This window comes from Apus apus, chromosome 2, assembly GCF_020740795.1.
Source record: "Apus apus isolate bApuApu2 chromosome 2, bApuApu2.pri.cur, whole genome shotgun sequence".
Classification (NCBI taxonomy): Eukaryota; Metazoa; Chordata; class Aves; order Apodiformes; family Apodidae; genus Apus; species Apus apus.
The window spans coordinates 269,470-290,014 of record NC_067283.1 but is presented as its reverse complement, the minus strand read 5'-3'; the positions used below and the strand labels follow the sequence as shown (position 1 = coordinate 290,014).

Sequence of the window (20,545 nt, the reverse complement as noted above, 5' to 3'; positions counted from 1 at the left end):
CTCCCCCCCTGCCCTGGGCAGCCTGGGCCAGGGCCTGACAAGCCTTTCCAGGAAGGAACTGTTCCCAAGATCCAGCCTTGCCTGGAGGCACAGCCGGGCGCACCCGGAGCAGCGCAGCGCGTCTCTGCGTGGGGCTGATGGTCAGTCCTGCCTCCTGGTGCCTGCAGGTCTCAGCTGGGCACCCCCAGAGAATTCCTGCTTTAGCCAAACTTTGTCTGTGCTTAGTCAAAAGAAGCTGTTGGTCTCACCACAGAGTCCCTGGTGACAGCTGGTGAAGCCCAGAACAGGATCCCACCATGTCCTGGTGTGTCCCATAACCCCGTGGAGGAGAGGACAGTGGTGCTGGGTACAGGGTAGCTCCAGTTTGGGATGGGTGGCACTGGGCTGATGCTGTGCTCAGGAAGAGAGCCTGTGGGTGTTATCTTTGGCACTTGGATTTAATTGGGGAAATGATGGAGCAAAGCTGGAAGAAAATAAACGTGATGTGGCACCGTGCCTTGGGCAGACAATGTTCTGCTGACCCCGTCTCCCCTGGGGATCAGCAGAGGGAAATGCTGCCTGGAGCCAGCCCATCACGAGACATCCTAAAACTAGCCCTCTGATGCCAGACTTTTCAAGATGGACTTTCAGATCTGTCTCTTTTTCTTGGTCACCCAAGAAATTCTGCTTTGGGTTTGCATTTCAATTCATGATTTTTACTCTGATCTTTCCCTTTCAGTGACTTCACTTGGTTTCTCTGCTCAGGAAGTTAAGCCTATTGAAGTGCTGCACAAACATGTTCTTGGTTGGGATTATCACTGAGCTGTCGGGATGGATGGCAATCCCATTAGGATCACTAATTGTGGGATGAGCTGGCACAGCCCCCGAGCTCTCGCGCTGCCCCACAATTTGGCCTCAGCATTGGAGGGTCAGGATCCTGAGGGAACCCTGAGGTTGCTGCTCCAAAGTGGCCTCCAAGTGCTTTTCTTTTTTACTCTTGTTCCCACTCCAAGAAAGAGAAAATGTTAGAATCATAGGATCATTAAGGTCGGAAAAGACCCCTGAGATCTTCAAGTCCAAGCATCAGCCCCGCCCCACCATGCCAAGTAAACCATGTCCTGGAGTGTCACCTCTGCACATATACTGACACATAGACACCTATGTGCTTGTATGTATGAATAATATATTTATTTTTTAAAAGCCCAACCACAGACCTTACAGAAATGCAAGAATCTCCCCATGAAACTCTGGAAATCCCCAGGCTGAAGTAGCTCCCACTTTGCAGGTGCTAACAATGACAATGGAGCCACCTTCCCAGGAGCCTTCATGGGGTGATGGTGCAGGAGCACACACACGTGTCAGAATCATCCAGGACCTGCTGCCCTTTGCTGGTCTTCTCCTCTGAGGAGAGAGGAGACCAATAGAAAGGCCCCAAGACACTTGTTTTGGACAAACAAATCATCAGGGTGGTTTTCTCATTCAGAGATGATGAATTAAATGTTCTTAACACTGAGGAGCCAGAAGGTGCCTGCAAGGTGACCTTGCACATTGCTCTGCCCCTTCACATGGACTGAAAAACCCTTGGTACATGGTACCAGAGGAGCTTTCTGAACAATCATAGAATCATGGAATGGTTTGGGTGGGAAGGGATCTCAAAGCTCATCCAGTCCCAACTCCCTGCCATGGGCAGGGACACCTCCCACCAGCCCAGGCTGCTCCAAGCCCCATCCAGCCTGCCCTTCAACACTGCCAGGGATGGGGCAGCCACAGCTGCCCTGGGCAACCTGGGCCAGGCTCTCCCCACCCTCACACCCAAGAATTTCTCCCTCACATCTCATCTCCAACTCCCTCTGCCAGCTGGAAACCCTTCCCCCTGCTCCCATCCCTCCCTGCCCTTGTCCCAAGCCCCTCCCCAGCTTTCCTGGAGCCCCTTCAGGCACTGGAAGGTGCTCTCAGGTCTCCCTGGAGCCTTCTCTTCTCCAGGCTGAACACCCCAGCTCTCCCAGCCTGTCTCCAGAGCAGAGCTGCTCCAGCCCCCCCATCATCTCCGGGGCCTCCTCTTGCCTCTCTCCAACAGCTCCATGTCCTTCCTGGGCTGGGGACCCCAGACCTGGACCAGCCCTGCAGGGGGTCTCAGCAGAGCAGAGCAGAGGGGGAAAGAACCAGTCCCTTTGGTGGCATCAGCCATGAAGCTGTTTTACATAGTCAATACATCCAAGGAAACACAACAGGCTGGAGTGTCCATGGGAGAGGACACCAAAAACAGCCCCACTGCTCTGAGCCAGGCTGGGGGGGCTGAGTTTCCCAGCCAGCCCCTCCGGAGGGATCCAGGCAGGGCATTCCTGAGCTGCTTGGTCTCTTCTGCAGCTGCCGTGAGCAGGAACAGAAACACACAAATGAAACCATCCTTCAAGCGAGGATGCAGGCACGGCCGGGTGGTGCTGGGCAGGGTGTGCGGGTCCTGTGCCCACATCAGTGGGGACCAGGCACAGTCCTGGTTGGGTCTGACATCCGAGGGAAGAGCCAGCCTGGCATCTGGTGACTCACAGATCCATGGGGAGCTCTGGGGAAGTGTCAGCGAGGGTGAGGCAGAGCCAGGTGCTGTGACAGACGTGGGTTCCCTGAAAGCTTTCGACAAGACCCGTATCAAAGCTCATTTCTAACCAAAGCCCTCTGGGGATGCAGGCAGCCGGGGCCGCGCTCTCCAGGAACCCTGGCAGGCCGAAAGAGGGAGACACGGAGAGCGGGGAAGGTGCTTCTCCCACCCACACCCAGCACTCGTGGAGGATTCCAGAGCCTGGGGAGCTGTTTGGTTTAAAAACCCTCCAGGGTTTGATTGCTCTTCCTCCTCCTCCTCTTCTTCCCACCCTTCCCACCATCCCCGCCGAGCAGGGCGGTGGGCGGGAGCCCGCCCCCAGCCACCCTCCATGCCCCTCGGCATCACCACCCCGTGGGACTTTGGTCCCAGTGGGACTGAGGGAGAAATCTGTTGGGGTCTCCCTCCCCTCAGCTGGCCGCTTTTAAGCTCTGTGACTTCATCTCCCTAATTACACTTTATCGTTCAACCTGCCGGGGCCTTTGATCCCGCTCTCTTCCTTTCTCAGCCTTTTGGAAGCTGCTTTCCTGCTCCCAGCCGCCCCCCTGGCTCTGCTGGCTCCCGTGCCGTCCCCAGCCGGGCCGCTCACGCACCCACCGGTCCCACCGGAGCCTTTCCCTCCTCGTGGTCACCCCGGCGGGTGTTTGGGGGTGGGCGCAGCGGGGCGGGCTCCATCGGCCCCTGCCCAGCAGAGCCGCGGCGCTGACAGAGCGGACCCCAGGGCGGCGGGGCAGCCCCTGGTGGCTTCATGAGCGACTCCGGCGTGATCGCGGCAAGGGTGAAGTCACCTCCGGGACAGAGTCGGGGGGCAGGGCTGGCAGCGGGGGCTGCAGAGGGTCCCCCGGCCAGGCTGGGGGGGCAGTGGCCCGGCCGGGAGCTGGGGGGTCTGTGGGGAGGACGCAGCCGGGCAGGCTGGGGGGGGCTCTGGGTCCCCGCGGCCAGGGCTGGGCACGGGGGCCGGAGCGGGGCTGCGGGGGCCGGGCAGCGCGGGACCCCCCGCCCCGGCACCGCCCCGGGGCCGGTCCCGCCGCCGCCGGCGTGACGCGGGGCCGGGGCGGGGCCGGGGCGGGGCGGGGGCGGTGGAGCCCGCAGAGCGGCGGAGCCCGCAGAGCGCGGCCATGCAGCGGCTGCCGGCGGCCCCGCGCCGCTGACCGGCCCCGCCGCCGCCATGAACTTCCAGGGCGGGCCCGGGCAGAGCCCGCAGCAGCAGAGCCTGGCGGCGCCGGGCGGGCCGGTGCCGGTGCCGGTGCCCGGCCCCTCGGGCCCGCAGCCCGGCGGGCCGCCGCCGCCGCAGTTCGGGCTGTCCAACTCGGCGGCCATCCGGGCCGAGATCGGGCGGTTCGAGTCGGTGCACCCCAACATCTACGCCATCTACGACCTGATCGAGCGCGTGGAGGACCTGGCGCTGCAGAGCCAGATCCGCGAGCACGTCATCTCCATCGAAGGTAGGCGGGGGCGGGCCGGGACCACCGAACCGAACCGGGGCCCGGCCGAGCCGAGCCGAACCGGGCCGGGCTGGCCACAGCCCCGCCGCTCCGCGCCGGCCCTCGCGGCGTCGCCACGGTCCCGACCGAACCGAACCGAACCGGGCCGGGCCGGGCCGGGCCGGGCCTCCGCCGCTGCCCATTGTCCCCCCAGGTCGCTGCACCTGCTCCCGGTGCCCGGCGGGCCCGCCCGATGCTGCCCGCGGGGCCCGGCTGCCGCCCGGCCCGCCCCGCCGCCCCGCCCCGCCCCGCTGCCCGGGCCGCCCCCGGCCGCGCTGCCCGGGGAAGCGCCGGTGGCCCGGGGCGCGGCGGGCCGGGCTGCGGCCTGTGCCCAGGCGGGCCCGGGGCCTGCGGCGGGCCCCGCTGCCGGCAGCCGTGCCGGGGGCGGCGGGGCTCGGTCCCGGGGTCCGCAGGCGCCGGGGGGGAGGGCGGGGGGGGGTCAGTCCGCAGCCGCCCCCGGCCCGGGGTCCCGGCCCCGCGGCCTGCAGCGCCGGTGGCCGCGGCCTGGCGGGGCCGGAGGACGAGCGGGCGCGTCCTTCCCCCGGGGAGCGGCCGCCCGGGGCGGGGGGCGGTCGGTGCCGGGCGGCGGAGCCCGGCGCGGCTGGGATGTGCTGAAGCTGCTTGGGTTAAAAATGCAGAGAACTGCAGTGGGGGCCCGGGCGTCCGCAGCGCTGCGGCCGGGATGGAGCCGAGGGGCGGGAGGGACGCTGGGACGGGCCCCCCGCGCCGGGAGCGGCTCCCCCGGGAGCGGCCTTCCCAGAGCTGCCGGTGTCCGCAGCAGAGCTGTGCCCTGCAGCGAGGAGACCCGCGGGGTCAGGGAGCCGGTGGGTGGGTTTGGTGGCTGCGGGAGCGTTGCGGTTTCCCTGCCGCGCTTCTTGTCCCCGCTGGGGCTGGGCAGCGCCGTCGGGCCCGCTCCCGCTCGGAGCGGTGGCTGCGGGGCACGGGGGGCACACGCGGGGCACACGCGGGGCACACGCGGGGCTGGGGACACGGCGCGGGCGGCCGGGCTGGGCCAGCCTGCCTGCCGCTCTTCTCGAGATGCCTGCGTCCCGCTTCAGCCTTCGGGGAGGGTTTCTTTGGAAGGAGGGACGAGTCCTGAGGGTGGCACGGTCGAGGGAATGCGAATTCAACTATTGGTTTTGCCTGCCTTGCAGTGCAAGGACGGGGGACACTTGATGGGATCAGAAGGGGCGGATGTAAAACCAACAGGAGGGGTCTTCTTGCCACAGCTGTGCCTGCTCTGCGAGGTCTCTTGCCGCAAAAACCGTTGAGTTGGTGGAATTTACTGGGGTGGGAAGGGAAGGGGTTGGTACTAGCGAGCAGCAGGGGTGCCTGGGGCTGGCACAGGCTGTGGCAGTGCCTTGGCCCTGTGCATCCGCCAGCTGGGAGGTCAGGATGGTCCTGTTTGGGGAAGACCATCCCAGACCCCGTGGGGTTCCTGCTGCTCTTCCTCGTGCCTCTGGTGCCAGCTGCAGTGGAAGACCCGAGGGACCAGTGACTGCGATGACGTGGTCTGGTCCTGCTTGTGATTCTCGTGTTGTGGGACACAGAAGCTTCCCAGGGAAACACGGCTGCAGGAGCGCGGCGTTCCCCCTGGGCTGCCCTCGGGGCCACCTCCGGGTGGGTGACCCACGGGGCTCCCTGTGTCCTGCCCCTGGCCCCGCTCCCCGCGGGGATGTGGAGCAGCTCCCTGGGGGTGGGTCCGGCCCGGCCCGTCGCTGCCTTCCTGCGCCAGGCCCGGGTGGGAGCTGCTGGTGGGCACGCTGGCGTTGGGCGCGTCTCTTAGCAACTCCACTCGCGGTGCCTGTTGGCTGCTGCTGCTCGCAGGAAGGTGTGAAAGCAGAATCCTGCCAGAGCTGCTGGGAGCGGCCCCGACTGCCCGCAGCGGGGGCAGCTGCCCCCTCCGCCCCAGGGTGGGCTCAGAGGGTGGGCTCAGGGGCGGCCGGAGCGCTCTGGCACGGCTGCTGGGTGCCACGCCGGGCTGTGTGACGGGGAGGCTGTGTGTCCTGGGGGGCTCTGCCTGCTCCCACCACAGACCCGGCCTGTCCCGCCTGGTCCTTCCCCACCTCCTCCCTCCTTCCTTCCTTCCCAGCTGCGCATTTGGCGGAGCAGGAATCCCGCCTGTTCCCGTCCCTTGGCCATGCTCCCGGCGCCGGGGTGGCTCCTGCTCCCGGTGAACGGGCCACACACGGTGCGTGACCAGGAGTGCGAGGGAGACCGAGACCAGGGGGGCAAGGAGCCATGGGAAGAGCTGCTGGAGATGTCATTCCTTGAAGTGCCTGCATCTGGGAGGGAATATCCTTCTAACCTGCGTGTGCTGGGCTGGGTGCAGAAGCTGCTGCAAAAGGGTTTTGTGTGTTGGTTTGTTCATGTTCTTGATCCAAAGGTTAGGTTCTGTGCCCAGAACAATGGCTTCTGGTCCTAAAATCTGTTCTGGAAGTTGCCAGTGAAATCCCGGGTTCGTCTTCCTAAAACCAAGTGCTGGACATGGCAAGGCTGGCTCACGTCCCCTTAGCAGGTTCTTTTTCCACAGGCTGTTCCCTCATGTTCAGAAGGGCAGCGGCAGGAGCAGGTTCCGTCCCACCGTGGGGGCTGGTGCTTGGCTTCGCTGTTGGAGCTGCCCGTGGGCACAGGGGGGTGTTGGCTGGAGCCTGGGGGTCCGTGGTTGTTGCCAGGAAGGGCAGTGGGGTGGGTGCTGGGTGGGCTGGAGCAGCTGGGGCCCCTGGGATCTCCCCTGAGCCAGGGAAAGGAGCCTTTTCCCCAGGAGGAATGAGAAGAGGTTGGAGTCAGCGACAGGGCGAACACGGCATGTGGATGGAGGCTGGGGCTGCCCCCCCGCCAGCCCCCAGGCCCAGGCAGGCTGGTGTCCAGAGGGAAATCTGCTTTGTTTGGTCCCCCCCGTGCAGCTGGGGCTGTGTGGGGGCTGTGCGGGAGGGGGCTGCCCAGCACCCCAGGCTGGGGGGTGGGGGACGGGCTGGTTGCCAGCACCGGCTGAATCACAGGCAGGACCTGGTGTTGTCAGGAGTTTCTAACCACCAAATTTGGACAGATTTTCAGGGGGTAGCAAGAAGCAGCTCCCTCGTCCCAGGCTTGTGTCTGTGCCAGATCTCAGCTGCAAGCTGCTGAGCTCTAGGGAAGATTTTGTGTGTGCGTAGAGCAGAGTGATAACACAGCTTCAGCTCCAGGGTTGGAAGAGCCCCTGCTTGGGATAGATGTGACCTCTAACTACATTGCTCTGGCACAGACTATAGACAGAACTGTATTAATAGAGTTTGTAACTGGAGCAGTAATTACACAGCACTAGTTTTCTTTTGTAGAAGTGAATTCTCAGAAGCGACCAAAATGCAGGTTCTAGGCAGGGAGAGCGACGCTGACTGTGCAGGGAGTTACCCCAGGGACGTGCAGGGGTGGGGACGTGCAGGGATGGGGACAGTGAGGGGCAGCAGGAGCCAGTGTGGATCCACTGACACCCAGGAGAGAGCTGGGAGGATGGAGCTGCCACAGGAGGATTGTGGGGTGGAGGAGATGGTTGCACGCACGGGTCTTCTGTGGGCGTAAAGTACTGAGGGCCAGGAGGGAGGAGGTGGAGGATGGATGAGGAGAAGGAGGTGAGATCCCTCAGCAGAGCTTTTCTCAAACCCTAGGAATTCTTTCCTGACGTTGGCTGTCGTGCTCGTGTTGTGCAGCCCACCTAGAGGCTCAGCTCTCAGGAAGAGCCTGGAGGAGGTTGTCAGCCGTGGTGAGAGGACTTTGGTGGCCAGGGAGCAAGAGCAAGAAGCTGTTTGAATGAGGATGGTCAGAGTTTTACCCAGGGTGTGTTTTTTTCCCTTTGTTGCCCTTTCACACCCCTCCAACACATTTCTAAACCAGTTTTGGTTCCTTTCTGCATTTTAAGAAGCAGGATTAGTCTGGAAGAGCTTTCCTTTACATTCTTCAGCTGTTGCTTCTCTGGCAGAAGCACAGGATGAAAAAAGCCCTGAAGAAGGATCTGCCAGAGCAGACTGGTGGGCAGCTGGGGCTCTGCATCTGCTGTGCTGGGCAGGAGCCTCTGCTGGATGCTGGTGGAGCATCTCTCCAGGCTCAGCTGTTTCCTGGGGTTTAAGACCAAAGGGGACAGTTGGGTCAGTTGGCGGGAGCTGTGTCATCCCAGGATTAATTTTTTCAACAGGCATCTCCAAGATCCTGGATTTTTGTTTTTCTCATTTCTCTCCAAGGGTGAGCAGCCCTTTGGCAGTGGGTATTCCTGTGTTTAAAGCCCCTTGTGCCAATTAATGAGGTCACTTGTCTGATGAGTTAAACTGGCTGAACCTTCTCGGTTTGTTCAGTTCCAGCATTAAGTTTTACAGCCCAGCTCTGGAACCTTTCCCAGTGTCTTTTGAGGCTGGTTCCTGATGCTCCCATTCCCAAAGCCACACCTGGGGCAGAGGTCCCTGTGGATGCACTGTCTCCCTGGGGAGGGAAGAGCTCCCCTGGGGTCCTGCCATGACTCGGGGCACCCCGTGCGGGGCTCTCCAGCACGTCCTGCCTGAGCTGAATCAGCCTCAAGTAAATTACACCCTTTGGGAAGGAGAGTGTTCTGCTTAGCTGGCTTTTTCCTGCCAATTCCATGACCTCTGCAGAATTGCCCTGTTTGTGTGCCTGTAATTTGGAAACCACAGGGAAGGGTGGCAGGCGCGGTGAGGAGCTCCGCTCTGTCTCCTCCAAGAGCAGCAGAGCTCAGAGCTGGCAGCACATCCCTGCTCCTGGGCTGGAGCCGGGCATCCTGGGGCTGTGTGCTTTGTGCCAGGTGGGGACAGGACCCCTGTGTCACCACAGTCACCAGGGCTGACACTGCTCAGCACCTCCCACAGCCAGTGCCTGGCGCAAGCAGAGAGTGGGCAGGAAGCAGACAGTCCTTGATGGTCTTTAAGATCAAACACAAACCAGTCTGGGATTCTGTGAAAGATCTGTGTGGGGAGGGTCCTGGAGCAGGTCCTGGTGTGAGGGGAGATCTGGGCCTCACGAGAGTCTTGAGCAGAGCAGGAACATGGCTAGAGGAGGCTGGGAACACCCTTGGACAAATACATCCCCTGTTTTTATCAGGTTTCATACTGCAGCCCCAGTCATCTGGAGCCACCTTTTCCAGATGCAGTTCTTGCCTCCTAGAGCTTACAACTGAAGAGCAAGCTCTTGTGAAAGAGTCAGAGAATCAGAAAAAGAAACTGATTGATGCTGTGATTGACAGGAGGCAGGAGAAGCTGGAGCAGGAGGACTGGGGGATGATCCTGGTAGTTGGAGACTGAGTAGGATGGAGCTGCAGGTGCTGTGGTGAGGGAGGAGAAGGTTTAGGTGCTGCGGGGGCAAGAACTCTGCCACTGTGGCTAAAGAGGAAGAGGAAGGAGGTGGAGGTGCACCACAGGAGGGCATGGGATCAGGATGTAGCCTGGGAGTGTTGAGGATCCTTGTGGCTGTGGTTTCACCCAAACCTCAGCCTGGCACAGATGTGGCTGCTGCTGGAGAGATGATGCAGCTCTTCCCCCAGCAGCTCCTCACCTGCCCCAGCTGGGTCCTGCTGGGGAGCTGGACCAGGGACCTGCCCTGGGACAGACCAAGCTGTGCTCTGGGCTGGGCTTGGAGCAGTTCTCTGCTGCTCCTCAGGCTCACAGTGTGACCACAGGGATGGGAATGTGGGTACAGGTGAGGGGGTGACATGTGGTCAGGGCTGGGGGGGAGGCAGCAGAGTTCACTGAGCATCCTGACCCTGGTGGCAGCACCGGCAGGAGGAAGGAACCAGCTGGGCAGGAGGAAGGAACCAGCTGGGCAGGAGGAAGGAACCGGCGCCTCTTGGGGGTCTCCTGTGTCCCAGGGCTTTGGCAGATGTCAGCAGGTCCTGTGGAGCTCTGAGAGGTTTCTGTGTGGAGTCCTTGGTGCTCGCTGCTCCCTGGGCTTGCTCAGGATTCCTTGGCCCAACAGTGGGCTCAGAGCTCTTGTGGTTTCTGGCAGCCTGGAGTGTCACAGTTTGGGTGTGCAGAGTCTTCTGCTTGTTGAGGGACAGTTCAGCACCTAATGGGTGCTCCCAGCAGCTAGATTCCCTTTGCCCCATCCCCAGGAGCTGCCTCTGTGTCACTGCAGGGCAAGATCCTGGGCTGCTGTGCCTGGGGCTTTGCCTCCTGGCAGCCCAGTGGGAGGAACTGGAGTGTGGACAGTTCTGGCAGTTGGCCTGTGGACAGCTGATCTTGCCATCCCCTTTCTGGAAGATTCCCAGAGCTCCTGCCTGTTCAGGGCTGGGGATGAGACTTTGGGTTAATTTGGGCAGCCAAACTAGGTTTAAGTTATGTCTGACCTGGGCCTGAAACTGTGTTTCCAGGTGTGCTGACATGAAGTGGGTCCCACCTCCCTCATGGATGTTCTGGTGCCCTGGGCAGTGAGGTTGCAGCCCTTGAGCTCCAGGGGGCTGTGGGCAGTGGCCATGGGTGCCAAGGGAGCAGCAGCGGGCTGGGAGGTTGATGCATTTAGTGGGGCACGAAGAGCTGCCCCAGCAGCCTGGCTGTGGACAGGCCCGGTGACCTCGGTGCTGCCGTCGTCTTCTGTCGCCCCCCTCGCTGGAGGAGGACTCCTTTTCTCTTCACGTTCTCACCTTCCTACTCCAGCATCTGAGTTTTTTTCAAATCCTCCTCCAGGGTTTTCTGTGAGTCGGAGCCTCCCATGCAGCAGCTGCGTGGAGGGAGCGAACCCCACGAGTTTGGCTCTGCCTGGAAAGGCACCAGCTCTCCTGCCTCCTCCTGCCGTGCTGGGGCACTGCTGGCAGCCCCGGGGCTGGGCTGTGCCTGGTCAGGTGGATTTGTTGAAGTGTGAGCGAGGATTCTTCTGAGGCAGGAGGGTTGAAACATCAAGATGATTTTAGCCTGGTTCCCTATTGAAAGGAGGTTCATGTGATTAAGCCCTGTTCTGTGTCTCCTTGCCTCTCCTGCCCCAGTAACTTTCAGACTTGCTGCCCAGTTTCAACCAAACCCGGCAAACCCCTGCAGTTCCCACATCCCTGCAAATCCCAAGAAAATACGTGGCCAGACAGTGACCCGGCTGGTGCCACACGGAGGGAAGGGATGTCCACATCTCCCTGGGTGGCTCGATGCCACCGGGACCTCCGGCGGGGTGAGTCACCCGGGCAGCTCCTGCCCGCGGTTACGGATCAGATCTTGTTCTCTCCTGTCACCCGCTCGGTGATGAAATCCACCCTGCCACTGGGAGAGTTCCCCTGGGTTACAGCTGAACTGCTTCTGCTGCACCTGGAATCCTGTCTTGTGCTGCTGGGGGGCTGGGAGCCACCAGCTCCTCCCCGTGATGGATGTCGTGTCGGCCGGACACGCGCTCCCTGTGGCACGTTTGTTGCTCACTTGCTTCCTGCTGTTGTTTCTCGGGCTGCTTTTGAGATGTAGTTACTCCTGTGCATAAGGGAAAGGAGTCTGACGTTTGGATCAGCCTCCTGCGTGTGTGTCCCTTTCCCAGCCTCCAGAGGGATGGATGGAGCTGATCCATGCAGGAAGCCATGGGCAGCCAAGGCTGGTGCTTGTCCTGATGGGCACTGCCAGGTGGAAGGTCTCGTGGCACTTTGGGAAGGGCTGGATGTGAGCCTGCTGCTTCTGGTGCTGCTGCTTCTGGTGCTGCTGCTTCTGGTGCTGCTGCTGCTTCTCCTGCTGCTTTTACCATCACACTCCCACGTTGAAGCAGGTTCTGGTGAGGCTTCTCCTGCAGCAGGGGCTGTGGACCCAGCTGGGAGCTCTTGTCACTCACAGAAGAATGAGGGGCAGGTGCTGGTGGCTGGGGGGAGGGCACAGGGACAGGGGGACAGCGTGGGCTGCGTCCTGCACGGGGGCTCTACCTGGGCGTAGAATCATCCTGGTAGGAAGGGACCTTGAAGATCAAGTCCAACCATAACCCAGATCCCCCTACCATAACCTGATTTACCCGTTCAGTGCTTAAATCATGTCACTAAGCACTATATCTACATTTCTTTTCATCCTCCAGCCCGGCTGCTTGTGAGGCTCTGGGGAGTGCAGAGGCACTGGGGACCACCAAGGAGCAGTTTACAAGAGGATAATGAAGCAGGTTTCAGGTAGTTTTACAGAGAGCTCTTTTCAAACATGAGGTACAAGTGGGAGAGAACAGAGAGGGGTTTGGGTGAGAGCCGGGGGGGCAGAGGCAGCTGCTGCAGCAGGGGAAGGATCCCTGCTCCTGCAGGAGGGGCTCGAGGGGTGAGGACGAGCAGCTTCCAGTTGATGTGACAGAAGAGGAGGACCTGGAGAGGGGCTTCAAAGGGAGGGCTGGCCTGCTGAGGAAAGGGAGGTTAGGGTGGTAGTTGCAGCAGCAGCATTCTGGCTGTGGATGAGGCACAGCCCTATGTGTTGCAGACAGGTCTGGGGGAAAAGAGGCAAGAGTGGGTGGTGCAGAGTGGAAGCTGGGGGTCTTTGGTGGTGCTAAGGGCTGTACTTCAGGGGCTGTAACATGGGTAGCTCTGGGTGGGCTTCAGGGGCAACCAGGATCTGCAGAGAGGAGGAGAGTTGGGTCCATGAACCCTGTTCTCTGCAGCAGTGTCTGAATTGTGTCCTTGTCCCTGAGACAAGGTCTAGGTGATGTCCCCAGCCATGGAGCAGCAAGGCTTGGGGGAAGAGGGGACAAAGCTGGGATTAGTAACAGTTCCTTAATCATGGGGAGCCTGGGCTTGTGGGTACACACTTGAACTGCTGGAGGGGAAATCAGCTGAGGTTTCATTTTGGACAGGAGACAGTCCAGGAATGGAAAGGCAGAACTATGAATCATCAACATGGAGCTGAGAGATGGTGTTGAATTAAATCATCAAGCTAGCTAGAAGCATCATGAGGGGAGAAGAAAAGGAGTTATGGGCAGAGCTGTGTGAGACACCTGAGAAGCAGCAAAACTGAGGGGCAGGGGTAGAACAACCCTTTTGTTATGGAAGGAGCAGTAGAAAACTAGCAGGAGAACTAAGAGAATGTAAGAATTACTGAGACCAACAAGGACAGGGTGTCGGGGCCATTTGTGTTCCTCAGGTGTTGCTTCAGGGTCCAGAAGAGCCCAGAGTCTGCACGTGAGGCGGGAACAACCTTGTACAATCCCTCTGTGAGGTGGGAAAGGGCTCTGGGAGGCCCTCGGGTCGAGATATCTGTCCTTCCTGAGGAACGTGTGTCTAACCAGCTTTTAAAGGGCTGTCAGTAGATCTGAAGGCTTCCCAGGAGACTGGAGAGAGGTGGGTTTGGTGGGTGGACCACTTGGTGGGTAAGGAATTAGTTGGGTGACAGCATCTAGAGTTACAGCCAAGGGCTCAATGTCCAAATGGAAACCAGTAGTGAGTGGTGTCCCTCCAGGGTCCTTACTGGGACCAGCACTGTTGAACATCTTCATCAGTGACACAGTGGGACTGAGAGCAGCCTCAGCAGCCTGTGGGTGCCTCCAGGCCCCGTGGTGCAGCTGACAGGGAAGGGCAGGGATGCCATCCAGAGGGACCATCCCAGGCTGGAGGAGAGGGCCCAGGTGAACCTCATGGAGCTCAACAAGGCCAAGGGCAGCTGGGCCAGGGCAGTCCCCAGCACCAGCACAGGCTGGGGAGGAGCTGACTCAGAGCAGCTCTGTGGAGGAGAACCTGGGGACACCGAGCTGGAAGGTCAGACTGGAGCCAGCAAGGAGCGCCGGCAGCGCAGGACGCCCCGTGTCCTGGGCTGCATCAAAGGGAGGGGATCCTTCCTCTCTGCTCTCCTGAGTCCCACCTGGACCCAGCTACACAGTGCAAGACAGAGCTGGAGCTGTTGGAGCAGCTGTTGGAGGCCACAGAGATAACGGGAGGGCTGGAGCAGCTCTGCTCTGGAGACAGGCTGGGAGAGCTGGGGTGTTCAGCCTGGAGAAGAGAAGGCTCTGGGGAGATCTGCTGTGGCCTTTCAATACTTAAAGGGGCTCTTAAGAAAGGTGGAGAGAGACTTGTTACCAAGGCCTGTAGTGACAGGACAAGGGGCAACAGTTTCAAACTGAAAGAGGGCAGGTTTAGATTGGATATAAGGAAGGCATTTTTATGGTGAGGGTGGGGAGAGCCTGGCCCAGGTTGCCCAGGGAAGCTGTGGCTGCCCCATCCCTGGCAGTGTTGAAGGGCAGGTTGGATGGGACTTGGAGCAGCCTGGGCTGCTGGGAGGTGTCCCTGCCCATGGCAAGGGATGGAACGGGGTGAGCTTGGAAGGTCCCTTCCCACTCAAACCATTTTAGGAACTTGTGAAATCTCTTCCAGTGTTTAACTGCCCTTTTCCTTAGAAAGCTTAACCTGAATCTTTTCTGCTCCCAATTTCAGCCACTCACCAAGGACAAGGGGAACAGATGGTTCCCTCCCTTCTCACAGCAGCCTCTTTCCATACTTGGGACTGTAGCCAAATCCTCTTCTTTAGGCTAAATACCTTCAGGTCCTTGTCTGTGATGGTTTCTGGTCCTCTCTTCATCTTCTCTGGACCCTCTCCCCTCAATCACATCCCTCTTGACAAGTGGTACCAAGGCTGGATGCAGCTCTTGGCCAGTGCAGGGAGAGGCACAAGGCAGGAATTCTGCAGCCTCTCCCTGTCCATGTGGTCCAACACGGTGGTCACCTCTTCTCAGGAACAGGAACTCCTGTTTTCTGGGGTCCCCTCTGACCCCCAGGTCCTCTTCTGAAGAGTTGCTGACTAATGTGCAGTTCTCCACCCTGTCCTTGGGCAAGTGATGAGTGTTGGGCAAGTGCAGACCCCCACAGCCACCCCTTTGGAATTTAATCCCTTTTGGGTGATCTCTCCATTTGCCAAAGCCATTGAGGGCTCTGATCCTCACAGTCACTCTTAGTTTGGTGCCTCCTGCAGTTCCAACATGCATTCCTCCCATTCTCTGGTTGGTTAATAAAAAATATTGAAAAGAGTTGAACCCTGGATAAGCCCCACCAAGTCTGAGCTGGTGCTCCTTTCAGTTTGTGTGGTTATCTTTGATAAATATTCTCAGAATAGTTACCCAATCAGTATTGTTCTGAGCTTATAGTAGGTTTAGTTTTGAAAATAACCTGTGAAGCAGTCAGAAGTGTTACTTGGTGTGTGCTGAGCATCTGCTCCCTGCTGTGCTGAAGGGCTGTTACCTGCTGCAGAAGCTGCTGACATTGCTCTGTCACCGTGTTCCTCATCAGTCTGTCCAGGCTGATGCTGGCCCTGTCTCCCAGGGACTGGCAGGTTCTTGTGGTTTTGATGTTTTCATCAGAGTGATCTGTGAGTTCTCAGCCTCTCCGTTTGCTGTTTCTGAAGGTGGGCACTGCTGCTGCCCTGGCAGGGCAGTACCTTCCATCAGGAGCTCTCTTGGGGTTGTTCCAGACAATTAAGCATTCCACAGTCAAGTTCCTAAAAATCATTGCATTTTTTTTACCAAAGCTTAGGTAGACTTTTTGGCTGGTGCATGGTGCTAGACACCTCTGGGCTATTTATAGCAAAGACTTATGCAAAGAGGCATAAAGCACTTGGTGCTCCTGTCGTTTCTGGACTGCTTTTCCTGCCCATGGAATTGCAGACCAGCCTTTCCCATTCTGCTCTGTTCACTCCTGATGTTCACCGGAGCTGCTCGTGCCTTTGCTGGTGGTTGCTGGCTGCCTCTTACCCTTTTGAGCTCAGTCTGTGGTGCTGATGCTGCTTTTTTGTATTTATCTTTATGAATCTGACCTCATTTCCACATGTGTCAGACACGGGTCAGAGCTCGTGTGAGTTGGCCACGTTGGTCTCTTGCCACACGTGTTACTCCTTTGCACTGGGATGATTCCTGTCTGTGCCATTAGCACCTTGCTTTGAGGACCTGCCAGCTTTGTCATGGAATCATCAAGGTTGGAAAAGACACTCAAGAAGATCAAGTATAACCGTGTCATTTCTTAGTTTTGTTTTTTTCTGGATTTGCCTCCAACAATGTCTTGCCTCTTAAGTTCAGTAATTACTGCCTTGGTGGAGCCTCTTGTTTGTAGTTTGCTGTCCTTCCTCCCATGCAGCTGAAGCCCTTGCTGGGCAGGAGTCTTCTGCTCTGCCTGCCCACAGCTTTCTTGGGAGGGTTTGGTAGCTGGAAGACACGTACATGAGGTTGGAGAGGATAAAACTGGAGGACAACAACGGCAGGTGGGCTGGTGCAAGTAAGAAACAGGTGTGGGGGGATCTGCCCAACCCCTTCTGCTCAGCCTGGAAGTGAGTTGCTGGGGAGGGGGCTGCTCAGCCCGGCTGGGGGGCTGTGCCTGAGGGGTGTCCTCTCACGAGGAGAAAATGTCTAGAATGTTGCTGAGCTCAGTCAGCTGAGTCTTGTGGGTTTTGTTTCTTAAACACAAAATGTGATGCTGGAGTGTCTGGTCAGTTATTTTGCTGAGTCTTGTGACCAATAGAACTCAGGTTATTGTCCTTCTACTGAGCCTAATAAATTGTTTGGCTGAAGCATTTCCCAGACAAACGTGTAGGTGAGACTGGAAAGATCAAGACATGGAAAGTGGCAGAACTGTCCCTGTTGGAAGGGCCCCTGGGAGGTCTCTAGTGCCTCAACCAGATGTTTTTCAACCGTGACGTTACTTGTGCTTGCATTGCTGCATCACATGGAGGGGTGAGCAGCTCCAGGTCTGGTCCCACCCCAGGTGGCTCTGTGCACATCTCCACCCTCGTCACACCAGAGTCACCAGTCAGGCTGTCTGGGCCTTTCTCTGCCTGAGTCTAGAAAGCTCTTCAGAATGGGAATCACACCACGTCTTCCCAGGTACTGCTCACTTGGTAAGGGACTTTTTCCTCATGCTCAGTCTCTGGTCCCAAGCCATGACATGTTCTCTTGTCCTGTGTCACTATTTTCTCTGGCTGAGAAGGGTTCAGCTACATCTTTCTACTATGAGGCTGCCTCTTTGCTTCCCTTTTGCCAGTTGGAGGAAGCCCATCTGCTCTGTGTCACCATGTAGATCAAGCCCCTCACCACTTGGTAACCATCTCTTGGACCCTCACCAATTCTTCAACTTCCCTCTTAAACTGGGGAGCCCCAAGCAGGAGCAGCCTCACCAGCACTGAGCAGAGCAGAACCCCTCAATCCTCTGGGGATGCTTCTCCTGGCAGGACCTGGGATGCATCTACAGGAAAGCTGGGAAGGGACTTTTGACAAGGGCAGGGAGTGATAGTGCAAGGGAGGATGGGTTGAAACTGGAAGGGAGGAGATCTAGGTTGGACATTAAGAAGAAATTCTTTAGTGTGAGGGTGGGGAGAGCCTGGCCCAGGTTGCCCAGGGAAGCTGTGGCTGCCCCATCCCTGGCAGTGTTGAAGGGCAGGTTGGATGGGGCTTGGAGCAGCCTGGGCTGGTGGGAGGTGTTGGCAGAGGTGGTTGGATCTAGGATGATCTTTAAGGTTCTTCCCAACCCAAACCAGTCTGGGGTTCCTTGCTGTGAACATGGGCTATTGGCCTGTACCCAACTTGGCCTGTACCTGACCCCAGGCCCTTCCCCAGCAGGCTGTTCCCAGCCAGCACCACCACAGGGATGTCCTGCTGCCCCCACCACAGACGTGCCCATCTCCATACTGACCTTCATGAGGTTTCCCTCACCACGTCCAAGTCCTTCAGGGTAGGTGTGTGTTGGGGCTGTGCTGCTGGGCGCTGGGCTGGCACAGCTGGGAGGACTCTGTCATGGCAGGGGGGGCAATGGAGGTGCCTCAGCCCCCCCACTGACCCTCAGCTGCTGTGCTGGTCCCCCCTGGGGCTGACTAGTGACCCATCGGTTGCTGCCTGGGGGTGAACGCGGTGCCTGCCCACCCGTGCCCTGGTTCTCCAGCCCCTGTTCCTCAGTCCAGCCCTTCCGTGAGGCAGCCGGGATGATCTGCCGTGGTAAATCCACCCTGATGGTTCTGGGTTCCCCACTCTTTCCTCACGGGGCTTGAGATGGCTTCACAGGGATGTGCCCCATGGTCCTGTGGGGCTGGTTGAAGGTGGCTGTCCTGGCATTCCAGTGTTTCCTTGGAGACTGGGAGAGCATAAGCATTTCCCCAGTGACCTGGAACTCCCCTCATCACTGGGATGGCTCCACAGCTTCTCAACATCTCCCCCAAAGTTTCCCTGCATCTCCCCCTGCCCCTTAGTGCCTCTGGGAGTGGTCCTGGACTCAGCTCTTCCTGCGGCCATCACTGATGACTTTGCAGAGCTTTGATTTGTAGTAGGAACGCTGCACTGTGGTGGGTCACGTCTTGATGAGAATAGGACAGGATTGTCTCTATCAGTCGCCCTCTGGACACCTGGGAGGGTGAACCTGTGACTTGGATTTCTCTTTTAAAAAGAATCAGATCCATGTCCTCCTTCCCCTCACTTGCTTGGGGATTGATGTCAGACCAGACTGGGTAGCTGCAGGGGGGGCCTGGGTGGTCTCTGCAGTGACAGAGGTGACTTCACTCTTTCAGTCATTCCTGAACATCCCCATTATTTCAATGTTTATAAAAAATTAGCATAAACAGGACAATTATCCTTTCTGTGAACCCGCTCTTTCTAGGGCTGTTATATCCGAGTTGTTTGTGCCTTTTGATGTGGAATTATTTTAACGAACATTTAAATTGTTGTTCTTGGTGACTGGTTTTGCAACAGTGAGTTTCTCATCGTGTGTTACGAGTATTTTGTCTGCTCCAAGGCTGGGGGGCTGAGGGGCCACTGCCCCCAACCTGCTGCAGGGTGTCCCTGTGCCCGGCCCGCAGGACCCCGAGGAGGCTCCATGTGTGTGGAGCTGCTTCCTGTTGTGCTCAGCATTGTCCAGAAACTTATTTTCCTGAAGTCTTTAGCTTCCTATCCTGACTTTTGATGCTTCCTGTCTTTGAGATCTTACCAGCATCTGTTTCCTCCTCTTTTTTTTCCCCTTTCTTACCCTTTTTTTTGGGGTATTTTGGGTGTTCCTAGCCCCTAGGCTCATTGAGGTCTTTTAGCCAAATTGTTTTCTGTTTTCCTTTAGTGTTGGATTTTTGGGCATCTGATGAATCATCATGAAAATGCAGGAAAACCCAAACAACAACAAAAGCCCCCCCAAAAATTAAAAAAACAAATGAAACCCTTCAGACCCAGAGCACCAAACCCCATTTTCCTGGTATGGGACTTTCCCCCAAGGTGCTGCTGGTGAAGCTTCCACAGGAACCTACACACCCCAGGGTCTCCCTCAGGAGCATGAGTGGCTGAGGGAGCTGGGGGTGTCCAGCCTGGAGCCAAGGAGGCTGAGGGGAGACCTGCTGGCTCTGCAGCTGCCCGAGAGGAGGTTGGAGCCAGGGGGGTCGGGCTCTGCTCCCCAGGAACAAGGGATGGGACAAGAGGAACCGGCCTCAAGTTGTGCCAGGGGAGGTAGAGGTTGGATCTGGGGAACAATTCCCTCCTGGCAAGGGTTGTGAGGGCCTGGCCCAGGCTGCCCAGGGCAGGGGGGGAGTCCCCATCCCTGGAGGGGTTTCCAAGCCCTGGAGATGGTGCTGAGGGACATGGGGCAGGGGTGGCCTGGCCAGGGCTGGGGTGATGGCTGGGCTGGGTGACCTTAAAGGGCTTTTCCAAACCATTCTGTGACCCATGAGGTGCTCTGGGGTTGCAGTCCCACTGTCAGTCGTGGTGCCCACAGAGCCAAGGAGCAGTTCCTGGGGGTCTGGAAAGGACCTCAACACCCGACGAGGGTCCCTCGGGTGCAGTTTCCAGCCGTGGGCCCCGTTCCCGGCAGCCTCTGGGAAGCCGCTCACTCCGCTCTGCCTCTGTGCTCCGGGTGGAACGGGAAGGAGCTGCCCTTGTGCCACAGCCCCATCCCACCTCTGTCCCAGGGCGTGGGAAGGGGCTGTCACCATCCCCCCTCCCCCTCCATCAGGTTTGGCTGGGGCCATGGCGGGGAGTGAAGCCCCGACCCCTGCTCCCACTTCCCTTTCCTCATGGCAGGCTGTCCCACTCCCGTCCCTGCCATCCCGGGCCACCCCTGGCCCTGGAGCACAGTGTCCCACTGCTGGCAGTTCCGGGCTCCTTGGCCCTGCTGCCCCAGCCCCGTGTCCCCTCCTCTCCTTGAGCTCGTTCCGCGGGTCCCGCCGCGCGGCAGCGGTGCCCGATTCAGGCGGCGCACTAAGATACACGCACAGTTAACAGGGCTTGGGCTTCCCTCGTGGCTGAACTTGGTGGTGTGAGGTTTCCCCCAGCCCCAGAGGGCGGCACTGGTCCGAGGGACCCTCACCCCATGGGACACATCCCTGGGCCCTGGCACTGGGTGAGGTGCTGTGGACAGACTGTTCCCAGCACAGCTCGTGTTGGGATCCTGTGCCTGGGTAAGGGGTCTTGGAGGCTGAGGCGTGGGTGGGCAGCTCTGGTGGCATGTCCAGGACTGCAGTGCTGGGAGCCAGTGGGGAGATGGCTGCTGGGGGCAGGTCAGGGCTTGTCCCACCCATGGCTTTGTCCCTGGGTGGGCGCAGCCCGCTGCTGTGTGTCACACTGGTGTGTGTCTGGCGACAGGCGCCGT

The 20,545-nt window shown here is 58.9% G+C and overlaps 1 protein-coding gene across 2 annotated transcripts in view; it reads left to right on the top strand.

The window, feature by feature from the left end:
• The first annotated feature begins 3,650 nt into the window (after nt 1–3,650).
• Nucleotides 3,651–20,545, top strand: part of AGAP3 (ArfGAP with GTPase domain, ankyrin repeat and PH domain 3) — a 117,430-nt gene continuing 100,535 nt past the window's right edge. For both annotated transcript variants that reach the window (XM_051611000.1, XM_051611001.1), the window contains exon 1: nt 3,651–4,020. In XM_051611000.1, coding sequence (XP_051466960.1) covers nt 3,744–4,020 — 277 coding nt within the window. In that variant the 5' untranslated portion in view covers nt 3,651–3,743. The remainder of the gene's footprint in view (nt 4,021–20,545) is intronic.